This window comes from Rhinopithecus bieti, unplaced genomic scaffold, assembly GCF_001698545.2.
Source record: "Rhinopithecus bieti isolate Rb0 unplaced genomic scaffold, ASM169854v2 scaffold_8760, whole genome shotgun sequence".
Taxonomy (NCBI): Eukaryota; Metazoa; Chordata; class Mammalia; order Primates; family Cercopithecidae; genus Rhinopithecus; species Rhinopithecus bieti.
This window is the reverse complement of record NW_016806225.1, coordinates 1,431,490-1,457,265: the sequence shown is the minus strand read 5'-3', so window position 1 is coordinate 1,457,265 and position 25,776 is coordinate 1,431,490. Positions and strand designations below refer to the sequence as shown.

The 25,776-nt window shown below is 38.8% G+C and overlaps 1 protein-coding gene across 1 annotated transcript in view; it reads right to left on the bottom strand.

Moving 5' to 3' along the window:
• Positions 1-25,776, bottom strand: part of CPQ (carboxypeptidase Q) — a 495,137-nt gene that overhangs the window by 108,063 nt on the left and 361,298 nt on the right. The window contains exon 6 of the mRNA XM_017875290.1: positions 1,797-1,888. Coding sequence (XP_017730779.1) covers positions 1,797-1,888 — 92 coding nt within the window. The remainder of the gene's footprint in view (positions 1-1,796; positions 1,889-25,776) is intronic.

Here is a 25,776-nt window from a genome sequence, read left to right as displayed (position 1 = left end):
AAAAAAAAAAAAAAAAAAAAAAAAAAAAAAAAAAAAAAAAAAGAAAAGAACAGTTCTTTTAACTATTCTGTTTTTTTAAATAAAGTCCAATATATATAGAATTTTAAATCTCCTTCTTAAAAATAAGTTACTCTCTTGCCTTGAGGATAAAGTCCGCACTTCTAAACATGATTCATTTGTTCTTCTTGTCCAGGCTCTTGTTTACCTCAGTGTTCCACCCTCCTACCACTGTGCATCTTGCATTCTATGCAGCAGCCACTCTGAATTCCTTTCCATTTCTCCGGTGTGCTTTGCTTTGTCTCATCTCCTGCCTTTGCACACACAGGTCCCTCTGCCAAGGTGCAGTACCCACCTCCTCCCTCCCTCTCCATTCTCCTTAGCTTACTTCCACTCAGTCTTCAGGTCCCAGCTTAGATGTAATTTCTTTCCCAGAAAGAAATTATAAGGTGTTAAGTCTTGAAAGACTTAAATTAATGATCAGTTATTAAGTTAATGATTAAGTTAATGATCAATTTAAGTTAATGATCAGTGTTCTTTAGAATGTAGGCTTTGTAAGGTCAGGGTAGATCTTTTTGATGCTAACATTAATGCATATCATAGTATATAGAACATAGTACATGCTCAGAAAATATTAACTGAATGTTGCTGAATCTAGAACAATCCTCATATGATGTTGTGGTCTACGACATCACATAGAAAATGATGTTACTGACCTACTAACCAAAGGACACTTGTCTTGAATTATGTTATCCCCAGGATCACCTGAGGCCAAAAGAACTAAAGTAGTGAAAGAGTAGGGCATAGGACATAAGTTGTCCTTTGTATAGTAAATAATTGTATTCAGTGACCAAATTCATGACTTTAAACTCATTATATACTAACTGACTGAAATAGGGTATTAGAGACTGACTTTAAAAAAAAAAAAGGTCAAAAATAACATACACACAATTTACAAAAGAAACCCTTCTCTGATTTGGATAATTTAGGCTTGCAAGATTTGCTTCTTCTAATCTAGACATTCAGGGGAAACCATCCGGCAGCAGCAGACTAGATGCTCCTCTCTGGGCAACCATCACTGCTTGCCAGCATATGCTCATTGATTTTGGAGTTCCTCTTTGAACTAACATTCGACTTGATCCAGAGTATTTCTGAGCTTGTATATTTTGCTGTCTCAAAATTTGCTCTTGATATTAATCTCTCCATCCTCCCTCTTCCATGTGGCCTTGTATTTCTAATCACGACCATCCACAATAATCTTCCTGCTTCAAGCTTCACACTTGTATAATGACAGGTGGTGTCAAACCAAGCTGTCCTCCACATTCCCAGGACAGAAGCCTGTGGCTGCTGCCATTTCCACCACCATCATGGCAATGCTCTTGGCAGACTCAAAGCCTCGGAACCTGGCACTCAAATGCCAAGGCTTCTGGGAGTATGGCAGGCATTGAGGTACGGGGATAGGCTCGGTGGGGAGAGGGAATGTTTGCCTGTAACTATTTCTCTGACATACATAAATATAGCAGAACTAGGGAGACTTTAAAAAAATGGCAGCATGGCAATCAGAATTTTTCTTTGGCCACAGACTGTGATGTAGAAGAAGAAAAGCTCTTAGCTCTACACCACAGCATCATCGGTTTACCAGTGCATTCTCACTCACAGGGCTGGAGGGAGAAGGCTCATACAAGGGTGTTTGCTAGGGCCAGTTGACCAGAAAGTATTATTGAAAGTCTTAAATGGATAATGAGAGATATTTTTGTATATTACATGTACAAATGCTTAGCAATCCATGGCTGGGTTACCTTGTGTAACTGATAATACTGGAAGGCACCAACTCCACCTTGTTCTTCTGCAGTCCAGAGCACCAGCCGCAGAGTCCTCTTTGGACGCAGCCCTGGGAAAATAATAAAACAAAAAAAGTGATACTTTAGTTGATTTTGAATTTTATAAAAAAATGGCAGGGTCCCTCATCTGCCACGTGGAGGCAGGAGGAAATCAGAGGCACTCATCTCTCAATGGTGTGGTTACCTCCTTCAGGGTATGGCTGGCAAAACAAAGAGCAACTTCAGGGCTGATCTTCAGCCCAAGTTAATGGAGAAAGGGGTTGTGACAAATGCAGTTTGCAGGCCAGAAAGTGAGAGCCTCTCATCACATCCTTAACTGGATATCCTGCCCAGAAGAACCCAATGAATGGCCAAGATCAGTGAGATACTAGATCATATCTGGAAGATGCAGTTAGGACGACCCCAAGCAGATTGTGGGGTCTTTCAATGATCTTAATTGAAATTAAATCGTTTGGGTCTACTTAAGGATAAGCCGTGTAGGGGATGACTTTTTAGTCTAAACATACAAGCATAGCTAGATGCCCATGCTATCTTCAGTAATGTAATAACTGAAAAGCAGATTCAACAGTTATGCTTCCCCATGGCCAATTTCTTCTCCTACTTGGAAATAGAAGGTCATTCCCTTAAGGTCAATGAAAATTAATTGAATGAAGATGATATCTATTGAACCTTATTACTGCACAAACAGCTTGGTGGCAATTTTATTGACTTGTGATACACAAATTTGTATCCTGGACTTGTTCAAGTTTATGGCAGATGTGGTGGATCCAGAACTATTTTTGGCTGACAATGTCTGCTCAGTAAAAGTTACCTACAAGGAAGCTCTGTTTCTGAAGTTAAAAAAATGGTGAAAGAGTGTGCTAAAAGTGCTACTTTGTGACCAAGAATTAATACCTGTTCTGATTCAGACTGATAATGGCATTTCTGAGAAATAACAAAGGCAGAAAATGTGAAGCTGTGCTTAAATCTTATTAAGAGGATTCGTTTTCCCACCTCCTCATGGGGAGCCATAGGAAGGGTTAAAATGGACTTTGAGTAGCTCTGAGATGGACACACCCCATATCTCAAGTATAATCACATATGTGCTGCCACCCAGGTATATGGCCCTTGAAGGAGCCAGCTGGCTAGCTGCAGCCTGGATGACAAATGCTCCTGGGACACAGAGCTCTCTCCTGTCTCTTACAGGCTTCAAGAGGCACTCTCCTTTCCTAAGCCTAGTGCTAAGGAGCTGAAAAGGAGGAGCTATACTTTTTTATGAAATTGAATATAGTTGTGAAATCACTTTATACTTCAGCATGTTAACATAATTTAAAAAGCATAGGTTTAGGATGCAGGCTGACCATAGTTGCAGTTAAAACATGGACAAGCAATTTCTACATTCAGTTCCTCAGCAATCCTATTGGTGTTTCCATCGAAGTCCATATAGAATCCAACTTCTCATCTTGGCCACTACTGTGGTCTAAACCCCCACCCTCTGTTGTCTGGATTGCTGCAGTGGCCTCCTAACTGGGCTTGTTGCTGAAGTCCTCACCTCTCTTCAGGTGATGCTCCACACTGTAACCAGGAGAGTGTTTGCAAAACCTAAGCCAGATCATATCATTTCTTGGCTCAAAACCTCCAATAACCAGAAGTAAGCTTCTGGAAGACAGGGATCTATGCTTTTTATTCATTGTAATGTCGCCAATTCCTAGATTGTTTGACACATATTAGGTGCCCAATAAATGGTACTGAAGGAACAAATAAATGCAAAGCTTAGTATCTTGATTAGAATGAAATTTGAAGCCACTTCTCCAGTCTCATCTTCTAAAAGTCTTCTGCTAGCTCATTCCCAGGGAAGGTGTTGTATTTGAAAAAGGCAGACAGATCTGGTGAATCATGCTATCATTTGGCACTAGCTGTGTAACTACTGGGAAATTTATCTACCTGAAATTATGCCTCTTAACTCTTCTCAAATGGAATGAGATGTGATAACACATGTAAGACAAACCTGGGGCTGGCATGTAATTGGCATTCAATAAGTAACAATAAAACCACATAACACACTTTCACCTCACAGAGTAGAAGGAATATCTAAATGCCCAGAGAGGAAATTCTTCCAAAGGCCTTTGAATACTTGGAGAACAAGAATTCCAGAGTGCCCACTGCTTGCTCTACCAAGTCAAACTACCTGCCCACATTCCTAGCATAAACTTACTAAACTGTTGTCTGAGGAGGAAATCTAATCAGGATTGCTAAAGATAACAATCTTTGGTTTCTTTCAAAGGAATGTGCTTAAAGTCAGTTTAAATGAAATGACTTGCTTGTAACAGGTAAAAATAAGAAAGGATAAAGTACTATTATTGTTTATATGCTGCAAATAAAATTCTGAACATTTTTTAAATCCACAAGAAAAGGAAAAAATACACTTTCTTTTACATATCTGTGCACCTACCAGTAAAATACTACCAAATTATTAAAATGACAAAATTCTCTAAATTAGAACAAACAGGCAGCACAGGCTGTAGAATATTCATTTTTAAAAAGCAAACGCTCTGAATATCCCCATAGATTTTGTGTGCCACATGAAAGTTATTATCCTATAGGGATAGTCTCCTTTACATTCCAAATCAGTCACATGGCCAGTGATGTATTAAGGTAATAAAGAGGTAATTGATTTGAAGTGAGGAATGCTAAGGCCTCAGCACAACAACAGCATAGTTGGTGCATAGCTCGCCCTGAAAAGACTAACAAGCCTGCTCAAGCCCTTGAGAAGCTTAGCACCCATGTGCAGGGAACCCTAGCACCTACTTGACAGAGTGAAGGGCTTAGGAAGAAGTTAGGAAGCCAGTGGATTAGCAAATATTGAGTCCAAAGTCTCTTTCTACTCTGACAGTCTGATTGTCCCTGAACCTGAGAGAAATGCGTGAGCCTTCATTCAACAACTAGACCTTAAACCTAGTGGGGAGTTCAGGTCCCCTCTCTACCCAAATCCATGATGGACAGTGTGGAGTACAGAAAGGCATTGGCTGTGGAGTCTGAATGAGCCGTGTTTCACTCCTGGCTCTGCCGCTTCTGGCTCTGTGAGATTAGATGAATTATAATACCTAATCTCTTCATCTATATAATAAGGAAAATGGTAATTGCCTGATGGGATTGTTATGAAAGTTAAATGAAACAAGGCAAATGTATATCAAGCATAGTCCCTTGCACATAGTAGGTTTTCAAGAATTGTTTATTAGCTTTTCTCTCCATCACTCTAGACCTTTCTGGTCAGTGCCAACAGTCACCAGGGAGAGCGTGTGGTAGAACTAGGTGAGACGCATGGTCCTCAGGCCGCTTCTTTAGGAGCCCCAGAACACTTTTGTTTATACAGAATGCCTAAGCCCAGTCAAGGGAAAAAACAGATTTCATCTAACCTGTAGGAAAACACATAATTTCTTTCAGTACAAAAAGCTCCCTCATCCCAATATAGAGCATATCCAAATCTAAATAAATAGAAACAAGTTCTTCCCTTTTAAAATGAGGGCCAATCAGAATGTTTAGTTTTTGGATAAAGTCAAAAGGCTAAATATATCTGAAATCTGAAGACAATTGATATAAGGACATCTATATTTATCATTTTCAAATGATAGAATTTATTGTGTATCTTAAATCCAAACTAGTTTGAAAAACCGTAAGTCTTAAATATATACAAGAAAGCAACAACAAAAACAATAATAAAGCAATAACAATGGTAGCAACAAAACAAGTGATATGAGGTCAAATGTATGGAATTAATTCTGTGGCAGATTTGGGGTAAGTGGAAGCTCTGTTGTAAGCTGGCCCCTATTCTGTCATGGCTTGGTAGCATGCAGCTCCAGTCCAAGGCAAGCACATGAGAGAAAGTCCTAGAATTAGAAGAGGCAGGGAGGACCCTGCTGAGTCTTAGCTGGTTAGGAGTCAGGTCTCATTGAGGTTTTGTGAGGGGAGAGGCAATCAGTTCTCCTATAAATGTATAGAAGGTACCAGAGATGCCTTGACCTCCTGGAATCTACAGTACCACTTCCAGATAATACAACAGTTTATAGCCATCATGGTTTTCCTTTAAAACAACATCAACTACGAATCATGTGTCAGAACTTGGTTTTGGTTTATGAAATAGGATATACATGCATTTCATTTTCATTTCATTGAGGAGAATACTAATACCAGGGGGAAGAGAAATTATGAAAAAAATTTCTTTGGACTTTTTTTCATTATTCTTAAATTTAAAGAATTCTGAGAGAAAAAATTATGATTAAGCTGATAATTTGAAAGGTCAGTTGACTGTCTTACACTTGCACAAAGAGAGGGGCAGAGCAAAGTAAACTTGGCTCTCAGCAGGAAAAGATTAATCCAGCCTTGTAGACAACTTTCCTAAATCATGAAATCTATAGAACACTGTTAACAATATGTGTTGACCCCAACACCCATTTACTATTCGGTTTCAACCCTCCAGAACTATAGATAAGTATTGTTCTCCCTTCTGTGATCTAACTTTGCAGAGCAAACACAACTTCCTTCTGCAGTAAATATACTCATTTTCTACTAGTTCACAAATACAACTGTTGTCCTACTCTCTTTCAGCAACAGCTCAGAAGAGAGTGCCTACACTTATATTCCTGCAATAAACTTAACTAATAAGAGTACAGTATCTGAGATACAAAAGTAAATAATGACATGGTAGCGTGTGAATTGAATGACAAGAGGTAGTAAAGCAGAGTGGTTAAATGCATGGGTTTGGGCGTTGAGACCGCTTTCTGCTTTGGGCAAATTACATAATCTGTCATATAATTTATGAGCACATTATCACTGATAAAATAGGGGCATGGTTAGACAAAGATAAATTATTTTAGTGAAGTAAACTGCAACTACTTCTCTTTAAAGGCAGGAACAGAAGATCACCTTGAAGAAGATCTTTGTTCTTGGAAGAATCCCTTGGTGTCTTTCTTAGTTATGTAAATATAAAGCAATTAGGCACTTTGGGGAAGCATTAGGGCAGGGCAACAAAATGTTTTTTAAACTCCATCTTGCAAACTGCTACCTTTTGAGCCACCCCAAGAAACAATCTGCACACTTGTCAGGGGGAGAATCAGTGTGGGAAAAGGAGCCCAGGGCCTTCTGGAGGGAAGCCCTAGTGTCCTCATCCCATTTCTGTGACTGGAGGCCAGGAATGAGAGACCTATTGGCTCAGGGTGACACTGACTAAGGTCCCAGAGCAGGGAAGTTCCTGGAAGCCATGGAAATAAAGTGATCCTAATGAAAGGAGGAATCTGGACTGTTGATCTGAGCTCAACAAAATGGCCTCAGGTTCTAGGGGAAGGACTAATTTCAGACTAGCATGAGGCCAACTCCAGAAGTGCCTCCAGACCAGCCAGCCTGGCACAGTGGTTACAATTTAGGGAACAATGGCTGAGGATGGAAATGTAAACAAAGGGAGTTGTAACCTTGTCACCCAAAATGGTTACCCTGTGACATGGATGTGCAAACAGTGCCATATAGCAGACACCAGGGACGGCAGAAGTCACAGACAGATACAACTACGGGCTTCTGCAGGAGGACTGACCCATTTGGCCCGAGTAAAGTCAGGATTCATGGACAATTCAGGGGCAGTGGGAGGGATCTCAAGAGGAGATAATAGACTTCCTGCTAATAAGCCCTGTGGAGACTTGGGTGATTAACTGTAAAGAAGATTAAAGAGATGTGATAATATTTATAACCTGTGTTTTTGGAACAGGTCTTAACAGCTATAATTTCCATAATTCAAAGGCAACAGTCCTACCTCATTATAATGATTAAGATACTATTAGTCAGGAAAATCACTATTAATCACTGGTGAAGCAGAAACATTATGACTCCAAGTACATAAAGGCCTTTTCTGGCCTAGCCCAGTTTTCCACTCTCATCCTCTGCTTCTGCTTATCTTTTTAATTTTTTTTTATTTCCATAGGTTATTGGGGAACAGGTGGTGTTTGGTTACATGAGTGATGATTTGTGAGATTTTGGTGTACCCATCACCCATCACCTGAGCAGTATACACTGCACCCAATTTGTGGTCTTTTATCCCTCAACCCCTTCCCACCTTTCCCCGAGTCCGCAAAGTCCATTGTGTCTTTCTTATGCCTTTGCATCATCATGGCTTGGCTCCCACATATGAGTGAGAACACACAATGTTTGTTTTTCCATTCCTGAATTACTGCACTTAGAATAATAGTCTCTAATCTCATCCAGGTCACTGCGAATGTCATTAATTCCTTTATATGGTTGAGTAGTGTATATACACTATATATATAGTATATATATACACACACACTACAGTTTCTATATATATAGTAGTATATATATGTGTGTATATATATGTGTGTGTGTATATATATATACATAGTGGTTGGTTCCATGCTTTTGGAATTGCAAATTGTGCTGCTATAAACATGTGTGCAAGTATCTTCTTCATTTAATGACTTCTTTTCCTCTGGGTAGATATACCCAGAGGTGGGATTGCTGGATCAAATGGTAGTTCTACTTTTAGTTCTTTAAGGAATCTCCCCCACTGTTTTCCATAGTGGTTGTACTAGTTTATATTCCCACCAGCAGTGTAGAAGTGTTCCCTATTCACTGCATCCAAGCCAACATCAATTATTTTTTGATTTTTTGATTATGGCCATTCTTGCAGGAATAAGGTAGTATCACATTGTGGTTTTGATCTGCATTTCCCTGATCATCAGCGATGTTGAACATTTTTTCCTATGTTTGTTGGCCATTTGTATATCTTCTTTTGAGAATTGTCTATTTGTGTCCTTAGCCCACTTTTTGATGGGATTGTTATTTTCTTGCTGATTTGTTTGAGTTCACTGTAGATTCTGGATATTAGTCCTTTGTCAGATGTATAGATGGTGAAGATTTTCTCCCACTCTGGGTTGTCTGTTAACTCTGCTGACTGTTCCTTTTGCCATGCAAAAGCTCTTAAGTTTAATTAGATCCCAGTATTTATCTTTGTTTTTATTGCATTTGCTTTTGGGTTGTTGATCATGAAATCTTTGCCTAAGCCAATGTCTAGAAGAGTTTTCCAATGTTATCTTCTGGAATTTTATAGTTTCAGGTCTTAGATTTAAATCCTTGATCCATCTTGAGTTGATTTTTGTATGAGGTGAGAGATGAGGATCCAGTTTCATTCTCCTACATGTGGCTTGCCAATTATCCCAGCACCATTTGTTGAATAGGGTGTCCTTTCCCAACTTTATGTTTTTGTTTGCTTTGTCAAAGATCGATTGGCTGTAAGTATTTGGGTTTATTTCTGGGTTCTCTATTCTGTTCCATTGGTCTATGTGCCTATTTTTATGCCAGTACCATGCTGTTTTGGTGACTACAGCCTTATAGTATAGTTTGAAATCAGGTAATGTGACACTTCCAGATTTGTTCTTCTTGCTTAGTCTTGCTTTAGCTATGTGGGCTTTTTTTGGTTCTGTATGAATTTTAGGACTTTTTTTTTTTAATTCTGTGAAGAATGATGGTGGTATTTTGATAGGAATTGCACTGAATTTTTAGATTGCTTTTGGCAGTATGGTCATTTTCACAATATTGATTCTACCTATCCATGAGCATGGGATGTGTTTCCATTTGTTTGTGTTGTCTATGATTTCTTTCAGCAGTGTTTTGTATCCTTGTAGAGGTCTTTGACATCCTTGGTTAGGTATATTCCTAAGTATTTTTATTATTATTATTATTATTATTTGTAGCTATTTTAAAAGGGATTTTGTTCTTGATTTGATTCTCAGCTTGGTTGCTGTTGGTGTATAGAAGATCTACTGATTTCTATACAGTAATTTTGTATCCAGAAACTTCTCTGAATTCTTTTATCAGTCTAGGAGCTTTCTGGAGGAGTCTTTAGGGTTTTCTAGGTAAACAATCATATCATCAGCAGACAGCAACAGTTTGACTTTCTCTTTACCAATTTGGATGCCCTTTATTTCTTTCTCTAGTCTGACTTCTCTGGCTAGGACTTCCAGTTCTGTGTTGAAGAGGAGTGGTGAGAGTGGGCATCCTTGCCTTGTCTCAGTTCTTAGAGGGAATGCTTTCGACTTTTCTCCATTCAGTATTATGTTGGCTGTGGGTTTGTCATAGATGGCTTTTATTACATTGAGGTATGTCCCATATACACCAATTTTGCTGAGAGTTTTAATCATAAAGGGAAGCTGGATTTTGTCAAATGCTTTTTCTGCATCTATTGAGATGATTATCTAATTTTGTTTTGATTCTGCTTATGTGGTGTATCACACTTATTGACTTGTGTATGTTAAACCATTCCTGCATCCCTGGTATGAAACCCACTTGATCATGGTGGATTATCTTCTTGATACGTTGTTGGATTTGTTTACCTAGTATTTTGTTAAGGATTTTAGCATCTATGTTCACCAGGGATATTGGTCTGTAGTTTTCTTTTTTGGCTATGTCCTTTCCTGGTTTTGGTATTAGGGTGATATTGGATTCATAGAATGATTTAGGGACTGTTCCCTCTTTATCTTGTGAAATAGTGTCAATAGAATTGGTACCAATTCTTCTTTGAATGTCTGGTAGAATTCTGGGTGAATCCATCTGGTCCTGGGTTTTTATTGTTGGTAATTTTTTAAATTATCATTTCAATCTTGCTGCTTGTTACTGGTCTGTTCAGAGTATCTAATTCTTTCTGATCTAAGCTAGGAAGGTTGTATCTTTTCTTGAATTTATCCATCTCCTCTAGGTTTTCTAGTTTATGCACATAAAGGTGTTCATAGTACCCTTGTATGACTTTTTGTATTTCTGTGGTGTCACTTGTAATATCTCCCCTTTCATTTCTAATTGAGCTTATGTCAATTTTCTCTCCTTTCCTTGTTTAAACTTGCTAATGGTTTATCAATTTTATTTATCTTTCCAAAAAACCAGCTTTTTGTTTCATTTATCTTTTGTATTTTGTTTCAATTTCACTTAATTCTGCTCTGATCTTAGTTATTTCCTTTCTTCTTCTGGGTTTGGGTTTGATTTGTTTTTGTTTCTCTAGTTCCTTGAGATGTGACCTTAGAATGTCAGTTTGTGCTCTTTCAGACTTTTTGATGTAGGCGTTTAATGCTATGAACTTTCTTCTTAGCACCTCCTTTGTTGTATACCAGAGGTTTTGATAGGTTATGTCACTATTGTCATTCAGTTCAAAGAATTTTTTAATTTTCATCTTGATTTCAATTTTGACCCAATGATCATTCAGGAACAGTTTATTTAATTTCCATGTATTTGCCTGGTTTTGAAGGCTCTTTTTGGAGTTGATTTCCAGTTTGATTCCACTGTGGTCTGAGAGAGTACTTAATATAATTTCAATTTTCTTGAATTTATCAAGACTTGCTTTGTGGCCTATCATATGGTCTATCCTGGAGGAAGTTCCATGTGCTGTTGAATAGAATGCATATTCTATGGTTGTTGGGTAGAATGTTCTGTAAATATCTGTTAAGTCCATTTGTTCCAGGGTATAGTTTAAATCCATTGTTTCTTTGTTGACTTTCTGTCTTGATGAACTGTCTAGTGCTGTCAGTAGAGTACTGAAGTCCCCCACTATTATTGTAGTGCTGTCTATCTTACTTCTCAGGTCGATTACTAATTGTTTTATAAATTTGGGAGCTCCAGTGTTAGGTGCATATATATTTAGAATTGTGATATTTTCCTGTTGGACAAGGCCTTTTATCATTATATAATGATCCTCTGTCTTTTTTAACTGCTATGGCTTTAAAGTTTGTTTTGTCTAACATAGGAATAGCTACTCCTGCTCACTTTGTTGTCTATTTGCATGGAATCTCCTTTTCTATCCCTTTACCTTAAGTTTATGTGAGCCCTTATGTGTTAGGTGTGTCTCTGAAGGCAGCAGATAGTTGGTTGGTGAATTCTTATCCATTTTGCAATTCTGTATCTTTTAAGTGGAGCATTTAGGCCATTTACATTCAACATTAGTATTGAGGTGTGAGGTACCATCCCATTAATCATGCTATTTGTTGCCTGTAAACCTTAGTTTTTTGTTTTTAAATTGTATTTTTGTTTTATAGGTCCTGAGTGATTTATGCTTTAAAGAGGTTCTGTTTTGATGTGTTTCCAGAATTAGTTTCAAGATTTAGAGCTCCTTTTAGTGGTTCTTGTAGTGGTGGCTTGGTAGTGGCAAATTCTCTCAGCATTTGTTTGTCTGAAAAAGGCTGTGTCTTTCCTTCATTTATGAAGCTTAATTTCTCTAGGTACAAAATTCTTGGCTGATAATTGTTTTGAGGAGGCTGAAGATAGGGCCCCAAACCCTTCTAGCTTGTAGGGTTTCTGCTCAGAAATCTGCTGTTAATATGATAGGTTTTCCTTTATAATTTACCTGGTGATCTGCCTCACAGCTGTTAAGATTCTTTCCTTCATCTTAACTTTAGATAACCTGAGGACAATGTGCCTAGGTGGTGATCTTTTTGTGATGAATTTCCCAGGTGTTCTTTGAGTTTCTTGTATTTGGATGACTAGTTCTCTACCAAGGTTGGGGAAATTTTCCTCGATTATTCCTCTAAATATATTTTCCAAACTTTTAGATTTCTCTTCTTCCTCAGCAATGCCAATTATTCTTAGGTTTTGTAGTTTAACATAATCCCAGACTTCTTGGAGGTTTTGTTTATATTTTCTTATTCTTTTTTCTTTGTCTTTGATTAATTGGAAAACTTTGTCTTCAAGCTCTGAAGTTCTTTCTTCTGCTTCTTCAATTCTATTGCTGGGACTTTCCAGAGCATTTGCATTTCTCTAAGTGTGTCCATTGTTTCCTGAAGTTTTGATTGTTTTTTATTTATGCTATCTGTTTCATTGAATATTTCTCCCTTCACTTCTTGTATCTTTTTTTTTTTTTTTTTTAATTTCCTTACATTGGGCTTTGTTTCTCTCTGGTGCCTCCCTGATTAGCTTAATAACTAACCTTCTGAATTCTTTCTCAGGTAGATCAGGGATTTCTTCTTGGTTTGGATCCATTGTTGGTGAACTGGTGTGATTTTGGGGGTGGGGGGTGTTAAAGAACCCTGTTTTGTCATATTACCAGAGTTGGTTTTCTGGTTCCTTCTCATTTGGGTCAGCTCTGTCAGAGGGAAGGTCTAAGGCTCAAGGCTGGTGTTCAGTTCCTTTTGTCCCATGGGGTGTTTCCTTGATGTAGTACTCTCCCCCTTTTCCTAGGGATGTGGCTTCCGAAGACCTGAGCTATAGTGATTGTTATCTCTCTTCTGGATCTAGCCTCCAGTGAAGTCTACCAGGCTCTGGGCTGCTACTGGGATCATCTGCAAAGAGTCCTGTGATGAACTGTCTGTGGGTCTCTCAGTCATGGATATCAGCTCCTGCTCCAGTGGAGGCGGCAAGTAGGTGAAATGGACTCTGGACTCTGTGAGGATTCCTTAGATTTGATTGATTAGTGCACTATTTTTGTGCTGGTTATCCTCCTGCTGGGAGGTGGCACATTCAAGAGAGCATCATCTGTGGTAATATGGGGAGGAACAGGTGGTGGGTGGGGCCCTAGAACTGCCAAGAGTGTATGCCCTTTGTCTTTGGCCACCAGAATATGTAGGGAAGGACCATCAGGTGGGGGCAGGGCTAGGCATGTCAGACTCTTCTTGGGCAGGCCTTGCTGTGGCTGCTGTGGAGGATGGGGTTGAAGTTTCTAGGTCAATGGAGTTATGTTCCTAGGAGGATTATGGCTCCCTCTGCTGTGTTAATGCAGGTTGTCAGGGAAGTAGGGGAAAGCCAGCAGTCACAGGCCTCATCCAGGTCCCAGGCAACCCAAAGGGCTGACTCACTCCCACCATGCCCCTCCCAACAGCACCAAGTCTGTTTCCAGGCAGTGGGTGAGCAGGGCTGAGAACTTGCCCCAGGCTACTCGCCTCCCAGCTGCGAAAGTAAGTAGCGCTTTCCTTCTTCCCCTGCCTGTGGAGTCAGCACACAGGATTCATGCCCTCCCCCCAGTTTTGGCCAGAAAACTTTTTGATCAGCTCAAATTGTTACAAAGTTCAGCTGGAGGTTTCTTTATTCCTGTGGCCTTTTCCCAGTGCCTCTGGCAGTCCTCCTCAAGGACCCCTGTGAGGCAAGGCAGAAATGGCTTGTTACCTGAGCCAGCGAGCCCACAGGAACTTTCCTGCTGCTTCCTCTAACCCCATATTTCGCTTGGTCCTCTACATTGACTCAGCTGCGTGTAAGGTCAGAATCTTCTCCTGTACTCTAGAACTTCAGGTTCCCTCTCCAGTGGGGATATACGTTCAGGGGCAGAGGATCTCCCTTTCCCACTTCTACAGTTTGGGTACTCACAGTATTTGGGGTGTCTCCCGGGTCCTGCAGGAGTAATCTGCTTCCTTCAGAGGGTCTATGGGTTCTCTTGGCTTTCCTAATGTATTCCTGCAGTCATTCTTGAGTAAAAGTTCACAATGCAAGTCTCCACACACTGTTTTGTCTGTCCGAGTGGGAGCTGCAATCTAGTCTTGCTTCCTGTCTGCCATCATGATCTGCTTCTGCTTCTCATCCTAAGCTCTAGTTATACCATATTTCCTACCAGTTCCTGAACAGGCCACGTTTTCTTAGAGTTTTGACATTTTGTATATGCTCTTCTTCCGATCTAGAATACCTGTTCACCTTTTCCATCTAGGAAACTCCTATTCATTGAACAAGCCTATCTCTATAATACTTTCTCTGGGGAGGTTCCCCCAACTCAAAGGCAGAGTTGGTTGCCCCTTTCGCGATGTTCCTCTAGAACTTCATACATAACTCTATTTTCATTTTCAACCACCCTTAAATGTTGATCTTCCCATTAGACCATTAATTTTCTGATACTCATTTCCCTTTTTCATAATCTGGCCCAGTACCTGACATTTAACAATTGCTGAATAAATGTTTGTTTATTTTATTGACTGAATGAATATGTTTGTATAAATATAAATAAAAGGGACCACGTCTTCATTTTATCTAAAGCATGCATTGCCTACTCAGGTCAGAAAGTTGGTAAAAGATGCTATTTTTGTGAGATCAAAGTACAAGTAACACAGGTTAAAACACCCCAGTAGCCAAGATAATTAAATGTGCTTCAGCTTTGACATTTGCTTTAGTTGCCATTACATTAACTACTTTTGTAGCACAGCTGGGTCTAGTCAAAATTTAATACATCAACAGCTCTTGTTGATCAAGTCATTAAATAAATATCTAATGGTCACCAAAATTTTCCATCAGCTAACTGAATTAAATGATAGGTATTTACATTTTTAAACTCTGGGAGCTCTCTTTAATTATTTTAAAATTATTTTGATAATTTTCTGAATATAAACACAATATATAGCAACATATCTTTTTTAAAATTTAAAATTGAGAGAAACAAAAATTAGAAACCAAAACAACTTCTAAGAATATTGTTATACTTCTTTACAATTGTTTGTAAACAAATGTATGTATACAAATATGTACGTATAAAAATTATAAATGTATGTAAAGAATAGTAATTTTCTACTGCCCTTTCCACTTAAAATCATGCCACATATGGTCCTTATTATAATCAATAATCTTAAAAAAATGGTTCTTCACTTGTTTTAGCTACTCCCTTATTATTGGGCATTTAAGGATTTTATTCTTGGGACAAGTTCTTAAAAATAGAAATACAGAACTGAGTCTAAACAGTATAAACATTCTTACGGCTCTTGACACATGCCACCAATTCCCTAAAGAAAGGTTACCAATTGATATTCCTACCAGCAATGCCTGAGAATATTTACTTTTGCTTGATGTAGAACTTTTAAATCTTATCTTTTAAGTGTCATGTTATATCTATTTTCTATACTATATTCTGTTCATTTTCACGCACATGCACAATCTATAGGCTATTTTACCTTGATTGAGATAAATGTTAAGTTTACATCTGATGCCTGACAAGAGTTAAAATATATGAATTTGTTTTTTTTAATTTAAATTGCCTGATAGTAGGGCTCTTTTATCAATATATTTCTAAGACAATGCTAGTATCATGTAGGAATCACAAGCCTGATCTAGTTGGCATTTTAAAACATGCTATTTCTTTTCTCTATCATTATTTATAGTGTTTTATGTGCAATGAGAAATTGTGAAGCCTGGATAATAATAGATTTGAACTCTGAATCACACTTTTGTTAAGAGTTCTACCTTACAAAAACATCAACGGGTGAGAAGTTAAACAACAGTACAATTTTAAAGAAAATGATGGTAAATCGAGTACAAGTACCAAAACCTCCTTTTACAAATTTATATTTACCAGAATGGTTTTTCAAATTTTGTTTTTTGTGAAGATCAAGCTGTGTGAGGAAAAACAACTGTTTGTACTTGAATCATGTATTATAAAAAAGTAATGCATCTCCAACAAGCAACTGAGATGAGAAAATTTCTGGGATCCCTTTTCAATACCAAACAGCAAATATGAAGCATAGGTTTTTCTTTTTTTAATATAATGCAGGAACCATCATTAAACGACTTCTGTTAACCCTTTTAAATGCTCCTTTTATGATTATGGTGGAGAAGATGTTATTTACGTTTTCAAAGATTTTCCTTTTGTATAAAATTAGTTATGAAGTTATATGTACTCAATTAAAGGATTAATCCTTTATTGTTTTGACCAGTAATTAATGTAATTTTAATTCTTGGCCCCATTTAAGTTTAGGTTTTCAGACCATAGTACATTTGGGGTAGTATTAATCCTTTTTTTTTTTTTTTTTTTGAGATGGAGTCTCCCTCTGCCACCCAGGTTGGAGTACAGTGGTGCAATCTCAGCTCACTGCAACCTCCAACTCCTGGGTTCAAGTGATTCTCATGCCTCTGCTTCCAGAGATTACAGGCATTTGTCACCATGCCCAGCTAGTTTTATATTTTTAGTAGAGATGGGGTTTTGCCATGTTGGGCAGGCTGGTCTTGAACTCCTGACCTCGAGTGATCTGCCTGCCTCAGCCTCCCAAAGTGCTGGGATTACAGGTGTGAGCCACCGCACCTGGCCACTAATCCATTTTTGAAATCAGTTTTGAACAAAAACTCACCTTCTTGAACACTGCTGTATTCTCAGCCCCCAAAGTGACAGCTGAATACTCTGGCTAAAGGAATATCTCACCATGCAAATAATAAGATCATCTGAACATCCCTGGAACTCTCCCCCTCCTTTACATTCCTACTGTGGCTATCATAATTTAAGCCCTTTGAATTGTTGCAGTCGCCAACTAACTGCTTCCACCAATCCTCTCTGTATAACTCTGCCAGATTCATCTTCTTATAATACTGCTTGAACATGTCACTGGCTGCATGAAAATCTTTAATCATCCCTTATCATCTATAGCAGTCATCTGCCTCCAACCTCTTTTGAACGTGTATCTCTATCAATAAAACAATTTTGAGTGTGGATCACCACATATGCATATTTACATATAAATGACACATGTACAACATTGTCAATACAAGAAATTATTAGTAAAATTTATTTCTTTTTCTATATAAAGAATACATCTTTTTCTGTATGCAAATGTATTTTCCTACACACTCCCTAACTTTGGAGGCCACTGGTTTATGGGATAGACCATCCTCTTTAGTACAGCGTTCAAGGCCCTATATAGATAGATAGATTCTGATCTGCCTCCCAGATTTACTCCAATTACTCCTTTTCCAAAAGCCTCATTTCCATGTAAATTGGCCTCCTCACTTTCTTTCCATTTCTGTGCTTTTCCTTCTGGTTTGTCCTTTCTTTTTCTCTCAACTTATGCATATCTCAACTATCTTATAAGATCCAGCTCCAGTTCCTCCTGCTCCACTCTCTCCTTCCTCTAGATTTCAAAGCTGTTATTTTCTATTCTAACCATTTGGCAGTTAATTATGATTAATGTAGTTTTTACACACAGCCCCTGGTAAATCAAAGCACCCTATACATATCTGTTAATGTATGTATTACCACATGCAATAGAATTTTAAGCTGCAAAAATAATGATATGGATCAGATTTATAAAAAGAACTTTTGGACATAGGATATTTTTGAACATTAAATCATAAGAGACAGAGTCTTGCTCTGTTGCCCAGCCTGGAGTGCTGTGGCAGTCTCAGCTCGCTGCAACCTCTGCCCCCCTGGGTTCAAGCGATTCTCCTGCCTCAGCCTCCTGAGTAGCTGGGGTTACAGGTGCCTGCCACCACATTTGCCTAAGGGAGAGTAAAGCCTAGAAATAAGGCTGGTCTTGGGCAGGTGGGCTAGGTGGAAATAGGCTGGAATTCTTGAGTTCCTATTAGATCTGGGCCATTATAATTGGCGACTCTACAAATACTGAACCCTACCCACAGGGACATACATAGGACTGGCATTTCTTCAAGGAAAGTATTTGGCCTCTCAGGGGAAGGGCTATTTATCTCAAACATTTTCATTCTTCATTTGTGGGAAGCATGAGATACATTTGCATCCTTGAGATAAAAGAACATTTAGAGCAAACTGCGAGGTGTTTACATAAAATTCCAATGCTTCACATTTTATGCACCTTACATTGCTAAGGTAATGGATTAGCTGACCTTATGGAGCTTTTGTTTTTTGGGGTCATTTTGATGTATCTTCTAAGTAAAAACTGTTAAGGTAAGGGAGAAATTTTATATAGACTCTTAAAAGTATTTCTAGGAGCTTGTAAAATTTACTTAAAACCTCAGGGGAATATCGTCTCAAAAAGACTCCCCAAGTTTATCTGCTGCCCTCCTAGGGTCAAGTGTACAGAGGTGTATTCAGGCTGTGAACACTCCACTTTTGAAATGAAACCAAATCCATGCAGAGTTATGTGCTGAGTGTGGGAAGGAATGCTATGCCTCCATTCTCAGCACTTTCCCAGGACCCCGTCCTCAAACCTTAAAACCAATCTATTAGATTTTTTCCCCCTGTGTAGACACCATTTCAAGAACATGCCCCAACACTTAAATTTCAACATTTAACACATTGAAACACATTATCACTGTCCCTCTTGGATGCACAAGCACTCATTTAAGAATTCTATTTCATAAAAGAAGAAACTAAAATGTTGCAATAGAAGTAGTAAATACACAAATCAATAAATACTCATTTGGACTAACTGTGCAGAAATAAAAAAGATTAAATGCCACAGTGATTGCGACTCCAAATGTCAGACTCATCCATTCACCAACTATTCCTGGTCCAGGAACCAAGGAATTTGGTGCTGAAGAAATCATTATCTTTGAACTCATGAAACTTAAAATCCAGAGGACAAAAAGGGTAAGAAGTTCCCACATTGTTCTTATCATCATCACCATCACCAGGATCATTGTAGTAGGTGTTTTGCATTCATGTGAAGAACTGATTTTTTAAAAATTAAGTTATTATTGTTCTGGACAGAGAGTGAGGTTATGCCAGAGAGAGAGAGAGAGAGAGAGAGAGTGAGAGAGCGAGTCGAGCCCACTGGGTTCAAGAGAAGAAGTGAGGGCTAGGGAAGAAAGTTAATAAAGGAAAGGATGGAAGGAGAGTAATGGCATAGTGGGGAAAACACATCTGCAGCAAAGCTGGTCAACATTCAGGGCAAGATTGGGGAGAAGGGACCAAGATTGACTGGGCACTCTATACTGTGCCAGTCACTGTGCTAAGATGTTTTTAGACAATAGCTCATATAATTTTCAAAATATTACCTCATTTAATTCTGCAAAGCAAGTAATATTGTCTTCCTATTTCACAAATAACAAAACTGAGAGGTAGAGAAATTAAGTCACTTGCCCAGTATTATACAGCTAACAAGTGTCAGAGCTAGGATTCAAACCTAGGACTACCTAATGCCCAATTAATGCTCTTAACTGCTTTATACTGTTGCCTTTCCATAAGATAAACTACATGGAAAGATCTGACCAGTACTGTGCAACCTCTATCTTCTTCTGTCTTTTTTCAGGTGAAAATCTCAACTTAGAGAATATAATCTAACAATGCTACTGTATCTATCCCTGTTACCCAGTGGTCCAAGTTAGCACCTGCAAATTCCACCTAAAACTATCCAACTTTAAAGAGATAAAGTGGCAAGAATGTGACCTATAGACATTAGATTGCATATATGTGTTTGGTCAGTGTAGGTGAGAGATGGGACCAATGCAAAGGGCATTTTCTTGACTGACAGAGATAAGCAATCAGTCCCTAAGACAGTCAGGAGTTGAACAACATTGGAATGTCCAGATTTATATCAACAGGAATGTCAAAATCTTAAACTGCTGGATCTAAAAGTTATCACTAACTTTGAACAGTAGGAGACAGAAAAGAAGAATAATTTATCTTCTGGATGAGCTGCTCAAGACTCATTTGCATTTTAGGGAACTGAGCTCCAGAAAAATAAAAAATCAACCTAAAACCTTATAAGCCTAGCAGCCACTTAGGCAAATTAACAAAATGCATTCTCTGCACAGAAAATCATGGGGTTTTCAAATATCAGAAAATATTACTGTCAAGATGATTGTAAAAGATAAGCTCCAAATATTAAATATATTAATTTTGTTGTCAAAAATAAACCCTGCTGGAAGACAAACACTCAAAATGATGTTTTAGGGCCTTTAAGTTCTAGGAAGAAATGATTTTTTTAAACATTAAGGTCTTAATGTTCTCTGCAGAGAGAGGGAGACTATACCAGAGGGAGACTCAAAATTGAGTTTAGGAATAGATCTGGAGGGAGGGCAGAAAGGTGATCAAAGAGTGAATTGGTGGAGAGCGATTACATAACTGTGAAAGTATTTACAGTTCCAGTGATGCTGTGTTTAGAGACAGCTGGCCAGCTGGTGAGGCAGTGAGGCCGGGGGAGAGAAAGAATCAGGATTTACTGGGTACCTAACACTATGCCAGACGCTTTGCTAAGTTCTTTCCAGACATTATCTCATTTAATTTTCACAATAATTCTATAATACCTGACAGCATTATTATATCTGGATCCCCAAGTTACAGATAAGGAAACAAAAGTTAAAAGAATGGAAGTGATTTGCACAATGTCACAGAACTAGTCAGTGCTAGAGGCTGGATATGAATCCAGATTTTTTATTTTTTTACTCCAATGCCCATGCCTTTTCAACTAGACCACCCTGACTCAGACTTTCTTACATTGAGACTATTCTCTGACATATGAAAGCAAAAATAACCTAGGACAAATACTAATGGCATAGGTAGACCACAGAGGCTGGACTTCAATAACAATCTGGAAGTAACTGAATTGCTTTCTAATATAAGTTTCACTAAATCCTCCATGTAAGGTCATCAGTGTTAAGTCACAAGTCATCACCACAGCAGGGGACAGGGTCTATTCTGAAGTCTTCCCACTGGTATCTGCTAGGGCCCCACCTTCTAACCCCTCTTCAAGTTTTCCAGTGCAATCTTCTCAAGGAAAACAGGGAATGAGACAAAGGCAGCGTGGGAGGGAAAAAAAGAGACAGTACAAAGGTAGATACAAACCACAACACAGCAAATCCAACACTGTCAGCCTGTCACTTGTAGAAATCCCAGAAAATGTAAAAATCACACTGTGAACTGAGGCCATGAGGCCTCACCGTCTCCATTCTTCTGCTGTACCCTATGCACAGACCTTGGATACAATTGTCACCTTCTGATTTACCACTCCTTATTCCCTCACTAGACTGTCTGACTGAATACAAATTACTTGAGAATTAAGAAAATCCACTGAGCAAAGTGACTCAAGATGTGGATGATATAGCTATACTATATGTATAAGTATATAGTATAGCTCAAGACCTGTTTCCAGAGGGCAACCTGCATGTCTTTTTAAAGGATATAGAGAATATAAAACATATTTTTTTGCATAAATGGATAATTCCTCAAATAAAAACTGGTGACCATAAACAGCACTGTCTCAAACTCAAGAAAAGATGTAGAAATCTTATTTTATCGGTTCCTGCACCTCCTGCCAATACTGCCCCATTTGGGGCAGCTGACAGCAAACCACACTCTTTAGGCCTCGCACCCACCTTCTACAATAAGGACAAATCAGATGTGACATGCAGGAGATGAGGTGGAAAGTGTCTGGGACCAAGAAGAAAGAATGCTGAAACTGGTCAAGCATAGAATTAAGGAATACAGAAAGGAAAGTGTCAGTCTGGCCTGGCTCTCTGAGGCACCAGCAGGCGCGCTATATTTGCTAGAGGCCAGCACAGAGCTAGTTCAGATGGAGAACAACTGCTTAGCGCCTGACAGGCTGAAGACCAAGCAGCTGGCTGTGGAGACGCTGCTGATGCAGAGTGTCTGGCCGGATTCTGACATGCACGTAAAGAAGCAGCTTTGCCCCTGACATTGTGGTTAGGACAATGGGATCCAAAGCCAGGGGGTACAGACAGGGTGGCGCATGGCCAAAACCTCAGCCAACCAGGTCAGCAAGCGAAGCAACAGTTATGTGAGCAGCAGACACAAATACAAGCTAGACAGACTTCCATGGTGTCATGTTGACCTTGACATGGACAGGAGAACATTAACTAAAGGGCAAAGATGTTTTTCTTCGTATAAAGAAAGCTGGCATTTATGGAGTCCCTATCCTGTGCCAGGCAGTATGCTAAATACTTCATATGCATTAGTTCCTTTACTTTTCCTCAACTGAACCTCACAGTAACACTGGGCACTGGGTTCACCCTGGCTACAAGTCAAAGGTATATTTGTTCACATTTGTATAAATAGACATCCTAAAATGTCCAGGCATAAATTGACACATTATTACAGAGAATACTGAGCTGTCGATTCCAGCTTCCCAGCTCTCCTTGGCTTGACTCACCACCATGTTGCTTAAATCTATTTCTGTGTACCGGGGGATTAATAGCACAAAGCATCAAATTGTTCTGAGCAAATAATTCTGTCTTTAAATTCTTCAAGTGATAACTGATATTAAAGAGACTTTTTTTTAAAATAAAGAGGTCAGGTCATGTCCTCAATCCTTGACTTCACAAGAGACCCAAACAAGAGAGGATAGTTCAATAAACCACCATCCCAGCACACATATGTTCAAGGGCTCTGAACAGTAACAATGTTGATTTATTCATTTTTGAGCCTTGAACCTGGAGTTCTTTGAGTCAACTACTTAATCTAATCTTAGCAGATGATTTTCTGTCCAGTATTAAATAATTGTACCACAGTGAGTTTGTTTGTTTCCTAATAGACTATGGCATTAAATGCTAAGTAAATAAGATTTATCCCAGTGTTCCACAGTCTGCTTCCTTACTTCATCCCCCTGAAGTTCTCAAATAAGAAAAACATTTCGTCCTTTATCATGAGCAATAACAGTTTCTCCTCTCATCTAGATATGTATGCTATAGACCAGAATAAAGTTTTATTTCAAGAATTAGATCACCATATACATTAAAGCATAACTGTGTTCTGGCTGCCTGTGTTTTTTTGGGTGAAATCACAATCCACTTTGAAACTTTACACACATTTGTCATTTTAGAAATAGTTCTTTGCTTTGGCTTTTGAGTAAGTAAGGAATTTTTCTAAGGACAGTGTCAAATAGCCCTGTGATTACTCCCATTTTGGTGTGCTAATCATTATCTTCCATTACCAGCCTACAGACACTGTCAGTTTTGAAAACAGACACTTCATAGAAACTAAAATATGAGTCAGGAGGCAAGCAAGTTCTCAGTGGCATTTGCATGTTATTTTATTGTAGGCATTTCTGCAGGGTGGGCCTGCTTTGATAGCTCCTAGGGGCATCGTGGGAGGACGCTAGAACTCAAAGATAAAGATCTAACTGAAAAGCGCAGCTTCTGTTAAAACAGTTTGATGCCAAAAATTAAGCCACACAGAAAACTGTTGTGTAAAATTCCACATGAAATAGAGGAGTATGTCTCTCTTAATAGATGCTCCTCTCATTCCAGAATTCTGTTAAAGACGTTGGTATATTTGAGACCTGTTTAGAGTTCTGTAGAAGAAACTTCAAACAAACTTTTGGAGAAGGCAAGACTGGGAACAGTAGTGTGCTTTTTAATAACTGAGGCTGAATATGCTTTCCTCTGATTTTCTTTTATGTTTCTTCATAAAGCATTTTTCATGCTTTCCTGCTATTTTGCAGTGCCTATTTTTTCCTAATATACTTGGGTTGCCAAACTAAAAAAGAATCTCTGCCCTCATGTACTCCATTTAGTTGAAAGACGAGTTTCAACTCTTCCATGTAGGAGAATGAGCCAGCAACCTGCCACAGAAGTAACAAAAGGCCCCTTCAGAGGCTGTCAATTTCTAGCCCCCGATATTCTGTGACCAGATAAGTCGGTTCCCGGTGCACCTGGGTCCTCCTGGGTTTGCCAGCAAGGGTTGTCAGCATAACGCCTCAGGGAACCAGCCACTGCTTTTACATTTTAATAAGTATTTTGTTTTCCTTACTTTTTCTTGTTTGTTCCCCGGGGTTCTAAGAAAGGGAAAGACAGTAATAACCAACTCATATAGGATAGAATCAGCTAAGTTTGGCTGATTTGCAATTTGGACTAAGAAATCAAAGCTGGAATTTTTCATATAGGTCAAATATTTAGAAGGCTACAAATGTGATTTGCATAGCTTTTATTTCCCTTGCACTTCTTTGTATACTGAATGATTCCCCCTGTCCTGTCTACTGACTATAAAAGTTGGAGTGGTATAACAGACCTGTATGACAGTGCCTGCTGGATTCAAGCCCCTGACACCCTTTTTTTGGGTCTGGTTTGTATAAATCTAAGAAATGGCAGGACATAGACATGGGAAGAGACTCTTCAAAAAAGCAACTCAACTTTCAGATTCTTTTGCCACATCTCAATCACACTTCTATTCCTCTTAGGCAGTGTTAACAGTCTTCTCAGTTTCAAAACTGTTTTCATTCTTGTACTGAAATTCTGAGAGCCTTCTACAAGAGCAAATAACCCCTCAAAAAAACCACAGGTCCAAGGACTTCAGTTCAGTCAGCAGACTCGCTGGCTGAAACTATACGGTCTCTGTTAGCGGCACTGTCCAGCTTGCTTAAATTGCTTCCCTCATCAGACATTTTTGGGGAAAATATTCAGGATTCTAAACTCCAGAGGAAACCTGGGATGTTGGTGGTTAATGTCAGTGAATTTTATGGAACATATAAAATAGGCAATGATATTTTTTATTTTAGGTTCCCATTATTCAGTGCAGCGATGTATGCATATATGAGAAAAAAATTCCTCTGGAGTGGGAAGATTAGCCCTGAATGACCACAAACTGATATTATCACAACTATATATACTCACACTCACATAGTCAGATTTCAGTGCATCAAACTGATAATGTTTTCAGTGAATAAATGAGGTTTATTTGTAATTAGTGTTACATATATGCTGTTAACATGTTAGAACCCATCAAAAACCTGCGTAGCACAGTTTAGGATCTAAGCTATGATAGAACTTTTCTTGCCACCTTTCACACTCTTAAATGTTACTGTAGAAGAAGTTCTTTTTGCTGGCTATTCAAAACAGATTTTATTTTATTTTTTAAATGTATTTTTATTTTTTATAGAGACAGAATTTCCCTATGTTGTCCTGGGTGGTCTTGAACTCCTGGATTCAAGCAATTATCTCACCTCAGTCTCCCAAAGTGCTGGGATTACAGGCCTGAGCCACTGCACCTGGCTTCAAAACAGATTTTAAATCAGTCCATATAAAATGATCATAGGCCAGGAGCAGTGGCTCACGCCTGTAATCCCAACATTTTGGGAGGCCGAGGTGGGTGGATCACGAAGTCAGGAGATTGAAACCATCCTGGCCAATATGGTGAAACCCTGTCTCTACTAAAAGTACAAAAATTAGCCATGTGTGGTGGTGCACACTTGTAGTCCCAGCTACTTGGGAGGCTGAGGCAGAAGAACCACTTGAACCCGGGAGGCGGAGGTTGCAGTGAGCCGAGATCGCACCACTGCACTCCAGCCTGGACAATAGGGTGAGACTCCATCTCAAAAAA